General features: G+C 35.1%; 2 protein-coding genes across 2 annotated transcripts; both read left to right on the top strand.

The window, feature by feature from the left end:
- Nucleotides 1–166: 166 nt before the first annotated feature.
- LOC120182011 lies at nucleotides 167–1851 on the top strand. Its single transcript, XM_039187036.1, has 3 exons — nucleotides 167–575; nucleotides 662–1048; nucleotides 1493–1851. The coding sequence occupies exons 1-3, from the start codon at nucleotides 167–169 to the stop codon at nucleotides 1849–1851; spliced, it is 1155 nt and encodes a 384-aa protein (XP_039042967.1).
- A 5523-nt stretch (nucleotides 1852–7374) lies between these two features.
- On the top strand, nucleotides 7375–10665 carry LOC120182042. Its single transcript, XM_039187066.1, has 3 exons — nucleotides 7375–7673; nucleotides 7761–8311; nucleotides 10654–10665. Exons 1-2 carry the CDS (start codon nucleotides 7491–7493, stop codon nucleotides 8301–8303), a joined length of 726 nt encoding a protein of 241 aa, XP_039042997.1. The 5' UTR covers nucleotides 7375–7490; the 3' UTR covers nucleotides 8304–8311; nucleotides 10654–10665.
- The last annotated feature ends 1470 nt before the right edge of the window (nucleotides 10666–12135 follow it).

Here is a 12135-nt window from a genome sequence, read left to right as displayed (position 1 = left end):
GAGAAGGATTGTACGTGTTTGGATTGGGACTTGAAGTACTGTTTTTAAACAAAGCCATCATATCTCGATCACCTTAAACCTTGTCCCCAACGGTACAAGTAAAGCCGCCACCACCACCTCCATTGTGATCGTCGTCGTATTGTTTCGAGTCCTCGGACGTCGAGTGATGAAAAGCCGAGTATCTTGCGTCGTCGACGAAGACGACTGCGAGTCGTGCACGTTGGCGTATTGTTGGTGGCAAACGGCTGCGAAATTCGATGAATGCCTGAAGCTGAAACTGGACTTTCCGAACGTTTCAATCCTAACGCCAAGGCTCAGACTGCTTAGAGAGTTGGAGAGACTGGCTTTGATTGCACCCGATGGACTAAACGAGCTTCGGCACAAGCTTATCGGGTATCGTTCAGGCGATTTCTGGGTGCCTACAGGAGGGATCACCAAGGAAGATATGGACATTCCCCCAGTGAACACGATTCTCTTGGTCGGATTTTCGGGTTCGGGCAAGAGTTCGCTTATAAATCTTATGTACAGCATTCTCGGTCGCTCTGGCCTAATACCCTTTGCTCGAACATCATCAGGTATGTTTCAATATGAATAATTTAGTAACTTTAGATGCAGTACAAATTGATTTCATATAAATTGAACTCTTTTCTTTTACCTGTAGGAAGTTCTGGTTACACAACAATGTACCTGGAAGAACACAATGTCCTAAGATCGATGCAAAGCGGCTTTTGCGTTTACGATTCGAGAGGGTTCGATTACGGTAGAACAAGAGAGGCCTTGGACGAATTGTCATGTTGGATGAGTGAAGGGATTCATCATAATCAACCATGCTTTAGTTACGGTGACTGCATGACAACGACGACGATGATGGTGGACGATGCAGAGAACGTCGGAATGAGATCATCTGCTCAATTTGTGCAGAGACAAGTGAATTGTGTGATGATCGTAGCTAACATAGCACACATTTACAAAGCTTTTAAAGCAGGAGACTTGAAGCCATTAGAAGCCACCAGGCAGCTCTTCTGCTCCCCTGCCTTGCGAAAAAGCAGTAAGTTCTCTCTGAATGCCATCTTTAATGGCTGAAAAGCAAATTTGAAGCGTCTTTATACAAGTTTCCTTGTCCAGAACCTTGAATTATACGTTTCTCCACAGTGTTCATATGTCCTTGTAAAGAAAATTGACATTTACACCTTCACCTAAGTTCTATATATATGTTACATATACGTGTGTATATACACATACTTTTGTGAATCATATAAATGAAATGACCATCTAGCTCAGTTGGTAGAGCACAAGGTTCGTAACTTTGAGGTTGTGGGATTGAGTCTATGGAGGGCATTTCATAATTCGGAGGTCTCCTACAGAAACTGCTCTCAATCTAGTGTCGGGGGCAGCCTACTATCTTACCTCCCCTTATCCCATTACATATGGGAACAAGGGACATCCATATTTTATTAATCATATAAACCTAACAATGCCTCCATGCCTGCAGACGAAAACCCTCTATTGATCTTAACACACAGCGACTTGTTATCGACCGAGGAGAGGATCGACGGCCGGCTGAAGATATGCGAATGCCTCCGGATATCGGAGACGAACGGAGTTTACGACATACTATGCCTCAATGAGTATGGATTCCCGGTGGAAGAATCGGACCCGGTCTCGGCCTATGCCTTGACCGAAGCCGTCTACAGGGCGTTGCTCATCTCGGATAGAGGCCACTACCCGAAGAAGAAATTCTGGGACGTGGCGCTATCGGCGCTGCTATGGCTGTTGCGGTTCATCGGCTTTTGCTTCTCCTTCCTGGCTGATGTTTTCTCCAACCTTGGCAGACATAAACTGAAGATGTGATCCGAGCGATCACAAGCGTAGCTTAACACGGGGTTTATTTGTTGTAATAAATAATAATAGCAGTGTTATGGTCACTGGAATAGTTTGTTTTAGCTTTATGAGAGTGATAGGCTAAGTTACTTGACAATGGTGGACCTTTCAATGTCTAACTCACCATCTGGTTTTTACTTGCTGATGTATTGATTAAATTCTCAACCTAATGATTCGAATAAAATGATTTTCTATTGTAGTTTTCATTCATATGATGTAACGTTAAAAATGTTGTGTTTAATCATTACGATATAAAGCTAAAATTTTTATTCAACTTTGCAGAATTTTAATCGCTATAAAGGTTGAGAATTTTAATCGTTGTGATAAGTTTAATCATTATATAGTATTCCCATCTCACTTTTCTGGAATCTTGTCGATATATTAGTCCCGGCATCAGCGAATATAGACACATGTTTTTGTTCGGGTTTCATAATCGAGGCCTAATTTATAAGATTCAAGTTGGACCAGACCTAAGTCAGCAAATTCAAAGCCCAATTAAGTTGCCCAAATGACAAACCCGACCCGACCCAACTAAGATTTCTAAACCCTAGCCCTAATTTGACCTAACCCTAGAGAGCTGCTTCCGTCACATCACCGCCACTGTTTCGGTCACATACTCATGTCATCCGTCAGCCGCCGTTTCAATCACTCAGCATCATCATCTCCTACAAACAGTGAAGAAATTCAGTCAAAAATCAACTAAATCCAAAACCCTTTATTAAAAAAATTAAAATAATCCCATAAAATCGGGAATGATTTAGGGAAATAATTTCCCCTATCAACCGGCCACCATAGCTTCACTAAAATTGAACTAAAAATGCATGTAAACCAACATGCAAGCAGATCGGGGCATTCGAGCAGAAAGGGGATTAGAAAAAGAGAGAGAAATCCAACAAAAAAATCAGACGAGAATTCGAAAGAAAAAAATAAAGAAAAAAATATCGAAAAAGAAAAAATAAGGAAAAGGGGGCTGACCTTCAGTTGGAGTTCCTCGTTGACATTCGGAGGGTCCGATCGTGGATCGATATGGTGAGGAGGAGCGCATAGGAGAGGGGAGTAACATACTCCGAAATCAAGGCGATCTGACGGCCAGATAAGGATTTCAAAGAGATTTAAAGTCAACGATTTTCGACAGATTTGTGGAGCTCGGGATGTTTTTTGAGAAAATCAAACCCACATCTATGCTCAGGGCTTCGAGACGAAGCTACCAGTGTAATCGGGGCTCAAAGGCCACTAGAGTACAACGACCGACGATGGTCAACATGACAGTCGGAGGCTCACCGAGTTTGAGAGAGAGAGAGAGAGGAAAATAAAAAGAGTGAAATAAAAAAAATGAAGGAAAAGGGCTTTATATAGGTCGTATAAAATGGTGTCGTTTTGAGGGGGACAATCCTTGTATTTTTGTGCATGGGCAAATAGTCATTTTGATCATCGTAGTTTTCATTTTAGTCATTAAATGAAATGGTTAATTCATGCGCGTGGTCCTTAAATTATGCTATGTTTATATTTTAGTCTCTTGTTTCCAATATTGCTGAAAATGGGTCTATTTATGTTCTCAGTTACTCGAATTTTTGTTTATATGCAACCTGATCACTATTTTATGCTTGAAAATTTGGATTATTGTTTGATTAGCTCCCTGTATTTTTGTATTCATGCATTTTGATCCATGTATTATTTATTTATCGTATATTAGCCCTTAACTTAGCATGTGCATATTTTTGTTGTAAATATTACTATGCATGTGTTGTCATATTAAATATTTATATGTGTATATCTACGTGTATGTATATTTATATATTTTACTTAGTATATGTATATACATTTTTTAAAACTTTTGTTAAATGCTTTCTTATTTAATAATTTGTTAAATGTAACTCGCTCGAATCTTTTCAAGAACGCTCGTCGTAGAATGGGCGTGAAAATTACGTACTTAAAGGGGAAGTACGATTCGACGACATTCGAACGAAAAGTGAACTTGAAATAAATTTGATCTATTTTCCGTGCAATTTTGTGATTCGAAATAATTAATCATTGTTCGATAAAAAGGATCGTATTTTAATTTTAGAATCGAATTTGCAGATTCCACTGTTATGACAACGTATAAGCGACTAGGTATCAATTTTGGGCATTGTGGGGGTGCTCACCCTTCCCCACACATAATCGACTCACGAACTCTTAAAAATGATTTTTTTGGTAACATAGACCAATTTTTGTCTTTAAAATATTTTTTCTTAAAATTGTTTTAAACGATATTTTTAGGTATTTGACCTACCTAACACAATGGTCGATGGTGGCTTCAAATTCGATCAAATCTCAAATTCATCAAAATCTCCAAATTTTCAAATTAAGTCATAATTATTTTTAATTAGAATTTTTCGTTTTAAAAATGTTATGACAACTATAATAATAATAATAATAATAATAATAATATTATTATTATTATTATTATTAATATTAATAATAATAAAACTCGATTCACAAAGCATTAATTAGAGACTTGAGTAGATTTAGGTATGCAATGTCTAGGTTAAATGAGGTTTCGACGAAGAATGAATTCTGAAACTCATTAAATTTTGAGGCAACGGTTGTTCGAGAGGAAAATACTAGTGCATAATTTGTATTCTTTCTTTAATAGAAGTTATTTATGAATTTTTTTTATCATGTAAGATATTGTCACGGGCCGTGCATTTGGGTCAGAGATATTGACATAGAAGTACATCAAAGATGTTAAATTTGAAGTATCGAGCTTGCTAAGACCACCAGACTTAGTTCATCACTTAGAGAATGTCAGAGAGTTCATTCACATTGACCGTGCAAATATGAAAAGTGACATCATATCAGAAGATGGTCATACGAGCTCGGTAAATATAACAAAAGATAATTAATCAGAGAAGATTGTGGAGGATTCTTACCATATTCAATGTAAACACCTTTCAAAGGAAAGATTCCTACTAATTGATGTGATTCGATGGGATGGGATTGAGTTTTCTTATATTAGGGGATTTTATAGTAAATTGGGATGATCTTAGTCGTTGATATAAATTGATATTAACCATTGATTCTGAGGGAACTCAAGTATAAATAGAAGCATCACCTCCTCGTTTGTTTTATACCTTGTAATCCATTCTTCCGTTCTTATTTAAAAGAGTAATAAAACCCTGAGACATTTACTCTAAGTTATCTTATCTCTTTCTATTGTTTTAGTTCTCTTAGTGCTTGTTGCCTCTCTAGGTGGCTAAGAGTAGTCTCATGGTATTTACACTTCCACACGAGTGTTGAACTTTACTGGCTTGAGTGGTCACATTGTGTTAAAGCTCCTCATCAATCGAAGTCTTGAGGGCTTGGTGTTAGCCTTTGTTGAGTTTGTGTGCTTATAAGACGTGATGTAAGGCTCACTTAAACGTAAAATCCACGAAACGTTGTCAAGTAATATCTAAGGTTGCATGTTTTGAAGGTTCAAGGCCATGAAAACCGCACGTTTTTTAATTAGAGTTTCCAGGAGCATGACGATATGAAATCAATCAATAAAATTAATTTTTTCTATAAAATTTATTACGATTTCATTTTAATATATATATTGAAGATAACATTATTTACATTGTAAGCTTGAGAAAGAAGAAAAATAACTGTGGCTATGGTGATTATGGTTTAAAGAGGAGAGAGGGAAACATGAGATTAAAGAAGAGACGTAGATTTAATGTTAATAAGAAAATAAATAAATAATTAAAATTTTAGTCAAAAATAATGTTGACATGTTTTAATTTTTAATTGACAGATTGTCGGATTCTATAGGTTTAACTTTGGGTTAACTACACAGATGATCACTTATGTTTGTGTTTTATCTACTTTTGATCATTGATTTCAAAAAATAAGATATGTTCACTTTAGTTTTTATTTAATTAAGATATGGTCACTCCAAGTTAAATGCAATTAACAACAGTTAAATATATTGATATAAGCACAAGTTTGGTCCCCATTATTTACATACTCTCTCAATTTAATCTTAATTTAATATAAATCTTAAAGGTCAAATTCTCATTTTAGTCTATTTATTATGCTTAATTTTGTGATTGTTGTTTTTTTAAATAAAATACATTCTTAAATATTAAACTTTGATCATATTTTTTTTATCATTGAGTTATAAAAAGTTAAAATTATAGTACTAAAGTTTTCTAATTCATTTTTTAGTCATCAAACCGTTAATATTTTAATGCAGTTTATGATGTGATTCTTTTTTCTTTTGTAAAAAGATATTAAATCCTTTTAATTATCATCTACCAACGTACGTGACACAGATGGTACAAGAGTGTTTACTTTTTATCCCCCATTTTCTTCTCAATAATTGTGTTTTTCTCAAAATTCATTCAGAATCAATGAAAATCAAGTCCGAATTTTAATCTTCTAATACACAAATCTTTGTCGATAATGGTCCGATGAAGTTAGTTTCATAATATGTTATTTTTCTTAATGAAAGCATGTTTCTTACTATTTAAATTTTTGGTTGATCACGTCCAAAACCATTAAATCTGACAAGGCTTTTTCCCCTCTAAGAAAGAAATAGATGAGTGTTAAAGTTTTGTGAATTTTATAAATATTTTGACAAAATTAAATTGATAAACGATAATAAAACAAATTTATAAGTGTCTAGAGTGACCAAAGATATAATAGAATGTGATAAAATTATAGTTGATAAATAATATAATTAGACTTACTTTATCATATACATCATTTGAATAAATCTTGTGTTTAACAAAATGTAGAATAAATCTTATAGTTAACAAACTAACATAATAGATTAAAAAGTATGATTAAATTGAGAGAATATGTAAGTAACAAGAACCAAATGTGTGATTATATCAAAATATTTAATTGTTGTTAACGTCAATTAATTCGGGATAACCACATCTTAATTAAATAAAAACGAAAGTGATTATTTCTTAATTAAATAAAAACGAAAGTGATTGTATCTTATATTTTTTGAAATTAGTTACTATAAGTGGATAAAACACAAAGATAAGTGATCATATGTGTAGTTAATCGTTTAACCTTTTATAATATCGTTTTATTTATCTAATTCAAAATTAATTTCCATCATAAAGAAGAAGAGAAAATAACCTCAGTGACCGAAAATATCTTATAATATACGATTTTAATCAATTTTTTTGGATTTGTCAAAATGACCAACAAATTCGTAACGCGAACTCCAATTTCACAATTCAGTTTCCAGTTTCGCAACGCGAATCTGTAAATCGCAACGTAAATTTATAAATCGTAACACATAAGTCAAATTCGTAACGAGATAATTAAATTCGTAACACAAAAATCAAATTCGTTTATGTTAATTCTGGAGGAGCCGCGAAGTTGAAAGCCAAACCCACTACCAACTTCTCGGATCTTCTGGGTGCGTCTTGTACCATATACACGTAATAGCAAAAAAGAAAGTTTCAGTACGGCAGTTCCACGAGGCGTTATAAATGGATGCCACCTCAGCTCCCAATACACGCGTCCTCACATATTCTTCTCTACTCCATCTCTTTTGTTCGACCACCTTGACCATTTCCAGATCACACGGAGAAACCAGAGACCCTAAACCCAAAAAAGAGGAGAAGATGCAATCAAGATTGGCAACGGCAGCATCAAGAACGAATTCGCCGCTGTATGCAGCCGGTAATTACCAGGCTTTGTTTCGAAGATTTGCATCCGGAGCTTCCGTTAAAGGAAGAACAGCTGACCCTGAAATTCAGTCCGGTGAACTCGAAGCCGGACCCGAAGTTCACACCGGTGAAGCTCAGGTATGAATTATAAAAGTTTGTCTTGTTTTTATTTTTTTTGCTTCTTGTTGATTTGTTAAAGTTCTAGCTTTTTTTTCTGCGTTTCAGGGCATAGAAAACCATCGAGATGATGACCATGAATTTAATGATTTCCGATCACAGAAAGAGACCAAACCCTGTTCCGAAACGGATCCGCTAAAACGATCCAATCTGCCACATGAAAGTTCTCCGAGACTCAAGAGTTCACCGGTGAACCATCCCTTGGAACCCAACGTTCAACAAAGGCGTACCAAAGTCAGTGCTTCGGCCGTAGAAGAAGTGACCTGTGTAGGTGTCGACGGCACGCCCTTGCCGGAGAGCAAAGAAGGGGACAAGAGAGAGAAAACGAAGGATGACAAGGAGTATTTCAGGGATCACAAGGCGTCTCCTCTGTCGGAGATCGAGGTGGCGGATACGAGGAAACCGATCACGAGGGCCACCGATACAAAACATAGTGGGGGAGATGTGATCGGGTGGAAGCCGGAGCAGCTTCTGACGGCTGAAGAGACGCTTTTGAGGGCATCGGAGATTTGGAAGGAGAACGCCATGCGTGGGATTCCCGAGCTACCGCATTCTCGAAGACTGAGGGAACTGCGTGGTGAATGGTTTTGATTTCAAGCGTACAATTGTATACAAAGGCCAGATAAAATAAGTTCGATGGCGTTGTTGAAGGCCAACAAGTGCGAAAATTGCTTGTGGTTTTTATTTTCAAATGGTTATGAATTATATGAAAGAACCAAGTGAATCGATATTGAATAAGAAAGAAGAGATGACGGTACTCACTCAAGCTAACTGAAACTTATATTTATAGTTATACTAGTACGTTCACTTTATTTCTACCGGCTCGATGTTGCTTTTCTCTTGATCAAGTATCATACAGAAAAGTAGTAGAAGAAAGATAATAAACATCAAGTATTCAAGGAATCAAGAGTGGATGAGGATTTCATTCATTTGTAACTTCATGTTCGAGTGTGGGCTTGGCATAACCAACTCATTTTTGTGCTGGCCAAGATCGGCAGCAGGCTCAGTTCTAGATTCTGTTACTAGACTAGGCATCACAGAGGTATGGCAGGAGACCCGAATTCGATTCTGTTTAATCGGGTCAGATTTTTTAGAAAAATAGTCGTATTGATTTTTTTAGAAAACATGTTATAGGAGGCGCCGTCTTTCCACTGCCCTACGGAGCGGTTCCGTACTTCCCTCCGCCTCATTATCATTGGGCCGGCAGCTCCAAGAACTCGGAACTGAAGCTTTTTGTTTCCATCGTTTTCATATCACTATCAGCCACATTCAGCTTCTTCTAATCGAAGGAAAACATCAAGAAATGGTTCTTCTGGTTTGCGTTTCAGATTTGTATTAAGAAATTTCTTTTGCTCATTTCTCTAGCTACATTTAGGGTTACCAAATATCTAGAAAAAGCTGATAATAAGCTTCGTTTCCATTACATGGTTGGTTTCATACTTTCATTAAATCAAGGAATAATATAGCTTGTAATTTTTGCCATGCAACGTCCCCATTGAACCTTTCAATTTGTTTCATCTTTGCATGGAATAATGGCCTGATTTAATCATTTATGCTGAAAGTGAACGTCCGAAGATGTAGCTAAGATAGTTTAGAATGGAAATAATTTAGAATCATGGGACTTGGGGATTAATTAACTAATTAATTAATCGTGTACATTAATGATAGGCACTGATTCACATGACGAGCGAGACCTGTACGTTTTTAAGGTCAAACGATGCTCTTATTACTCCACATTCATATGTGATTTTTTCAAGGGATTATTATATATTTAAGAAATGATGTATATAGAGCAGAAAATTTTCACAGGTAAATTCACCCTTCAACGATAGGTATGTGATTCAAGTTAGTTCAAATTAATCAAGACGAAGTTTAGGAAGTAAAAAAAAATTACATATAAAGAACTGGAATTTTAGGATGGGGTGAGTCATGTGATAACACATGTTACCTTAAGCTCTCTTTTTTTTTTGGATAAAATACGTATTTAGTATCTAAACTATCAGTTTTGGTTTGATTTAATATCTAAATTTTCAATTTTTTCAAAATCACACCTAATGCTTAATTTTTTTTTTCGTTTTAGTACCCCAACCGTTTAAAACTTAACGCATTTAGTACACAAAATATCAGTTTTGGTTCGTTTTAGTACCTTAACTTTGGTCCATTTAGTACTAAAATAAAATAAAAACTAAACGTTAAGTATATTTTTGGAAAAATTGAAAGTTTAGGTACTAAAACATACCAAAATTGGTAATTTAAGTACTGACTGCGTAATTTACCTTTTTTTCACCCCTTCATTACTGAGGTTAGTTACAATGTAGATTTACTTGGGAGGTTGTCAATTGAAATACTCAACTATTGTCACCACACTATAAATTGACATTTCAATCAAGCAAGAGGTTATAAAGCAATTTATCCAAAAAAAAAGGTTATAAAGCAAGTCTCTATCAAGGATTTATCACTCATATATATAATTTTAAAAATTTATTTATGAAAATAATATTTTTTAAAATTATTTATTAAAATGACAATTATGTTAATGAATAAATGTTAAAATGCTATTTGATTATATCAGAGAGACATTGGCTGTGGTTGATAGAGATCCCAGATTTCATGGTGCTTCTTCGCTTGGTCCTCACATCTATGATTTGCAGGAAAGAGACTGGGAATTGAAATTTAGAGTTGTGCCTCGCAAAGGTAACAAGGCGGGCGATTGCTTGGCGAGACTGGCGTGGAGGTATTCAAATGTTCCAGAACACCCTGCTGCTGCAGAAAGTGCAGTTAACATGGAGGCTGGTTTGCTTTGAAGCTGCATGATGTTCGCTGTTTTCTTTGGCTTTTCTCCTACACAAAAAAAAAATGCTATTTGATTACATGAAAGGCATGCTTGGTGCCTTGGTGGTTGCTACTTCCATGGCTTTGAAAAAAATTATTTAAATAAAAGGAATCCATGCTACGTGAAAATAACATTAACATCATGGTTTTAAATAGCGGTCCGCGACCACGATAGAGCCCGCAAAACAGCGGTAGCGCTGCCTTCCGATATACCCGCTACACCCGCAATAGCGCCCGCTATGACTACAATCGCGGTAAGTACGAAATGACCAAAAACGCGACCGCAACCGTAATTTGAATCCCTGATTAACATTCCCGAATTTTGATCCGATTTTAAATTATATATTTTAGTTTAATCTTAAAAAATACTAACATGAAGAAAATTAATTTAAAAACTAAAAATCACACACACATAAATAAATAGATATCTGCAAAATAACATACAGAAAATAATGATAATTTTCTTAAACTTATTGGTATTATTTTTAATATATTATACTGATCAATTTTACATGCAATAGTTATACACAATAAAATTTAATTAGCATATTTTAAATTTCCTGCATGTTACATTTAAATTAATATTTAATATTTAAAATGGCATTTAAAATAACAAAAAGATATAATGAAATAGTACTAATAATTTAGAGTAACAATTCGAGTGGTGTTCTTTGTAATCTTTATTGTAACACACATATCTCGTATACCTTTATTTATATGAGTTACAGATGTCACATCACTTTTAAAATAGTTTACCATTTGAAAATCCGTACAATTTTGTTTCATTTATAAAACCATTAAAATTTATTTATAATTAAAACATGCATTAGCTTATATATACAGGAGTTCAATTCGAAGGTTTTACAGAGTGTTTTTACTAAACCTATTACATGCCAACTAAAATATATCAAAAGTAGACAAGTATGTCATACTGTTACTGAATTAGGTGACTCTGACTGGATGTCCGACTATCACCTTACTCAGTTTGTATTCAACCTACGCGTGAAATGAACACACGTTAAGTATTACTTAGTGAGGCATACATAAAAATAAGCAATTTATAAACATAATACAGGGTAACACTTCTAATGTCAAGTAATTCTTTACAATTTATTGTAAACCTTATAACTTTGCACCATTGGTGCTATTATGATCTTTTATCCCTATTCTATTCAAGTTCATTTATTGCCTATACGAGAATTCATCAACTCATGATGAATTCCGTGGGCTGCACACATAGTGCATGTACGGTGATTCATCAACTCATGATGAATTCCGTGGATTTGCACACAAAGTGTCTGTACGGTGATTCATCAACTCATGATGAATTTTGTGAATATGCACACGAAGTGCATGTACGGTGATTCATCAACTCATGATGAATTCTGAGAATATGCACACGAAGTGCCTGTACGATGATTCATCAACTCATGATGAATTCCGTGAATATGCACACGAAGTGCCTGTACGGTGATTCATCAACTCATGATGAATTCTGTGAATATGCACATGAAGTGCCAGTAGCACACATAGTATTAATATAATATATATATATATATATATATATATTACAATATATCATTATAACCTT

This window comes from Hibiscus syriacus, unplaced genomic scaffold (assembly GCF_006381635.1).
Source record: "Hibiscus syriacus cultivar Baekdansim isolate YM2019G1 unplaced genomic scaffold, ASM638163v2 tig00112614_pilon, whole genome shotgun sequence".
NCBI lineage: Eukaryota > Viridiplantae > Streptophyta > Magnoliopsida > Malvales > Malvaceae > Hibiscus > Hibiscus syriacus.
The sequence above is the reverse complement of the archived record's forward strand: the minus strand, read 5'-3'. Positions and strand labels throughout refer to the sequence as shown.

What these genes read in the sequence shown, in the direction of transcription:
- LOC120182011 (XM_039187036.1), top strand. Translation starts at nt 167, where the DNA reads ATGAAAAGCCGAGTATCTTGCGTCGTCGACGAAGACGACTGCGAGTCG. An exon ending in CTTTGCTCGAACATCATCAG is followed by an intron (nt 576 to 661) that starts GTATGTTTCAAT and finishes TTTTACCTGTAG; the next exon opens with GAAGTTCTGGTTACACAACA. An exon ending in CCCTGCCTTGCGAAAAAGCA is followed by an intron (nt 1,049 to 1,492) that starts GTAAGTTCTCTC and finishes CCATGCCTGCAG; the next exon opens with ACGAAAACCCTCTATTGATC.
- LOC120182042 (XM_039187066.1), top strand. Translation starts at nt 7,491, where the DNA reads ATGCAATCAAGATTGGCAACGGCAGCATCAAGAACGAATTCGCCGCTG. An exon ending in TTCACACCGGTGAAGCTCAG is followed by an intron (nt 7,674 to 7,760) that starts GTATGAATTATA and finishes TCTGCGTTTCAG; the next exon opens with GGCATAGAAAACCATCGAGA.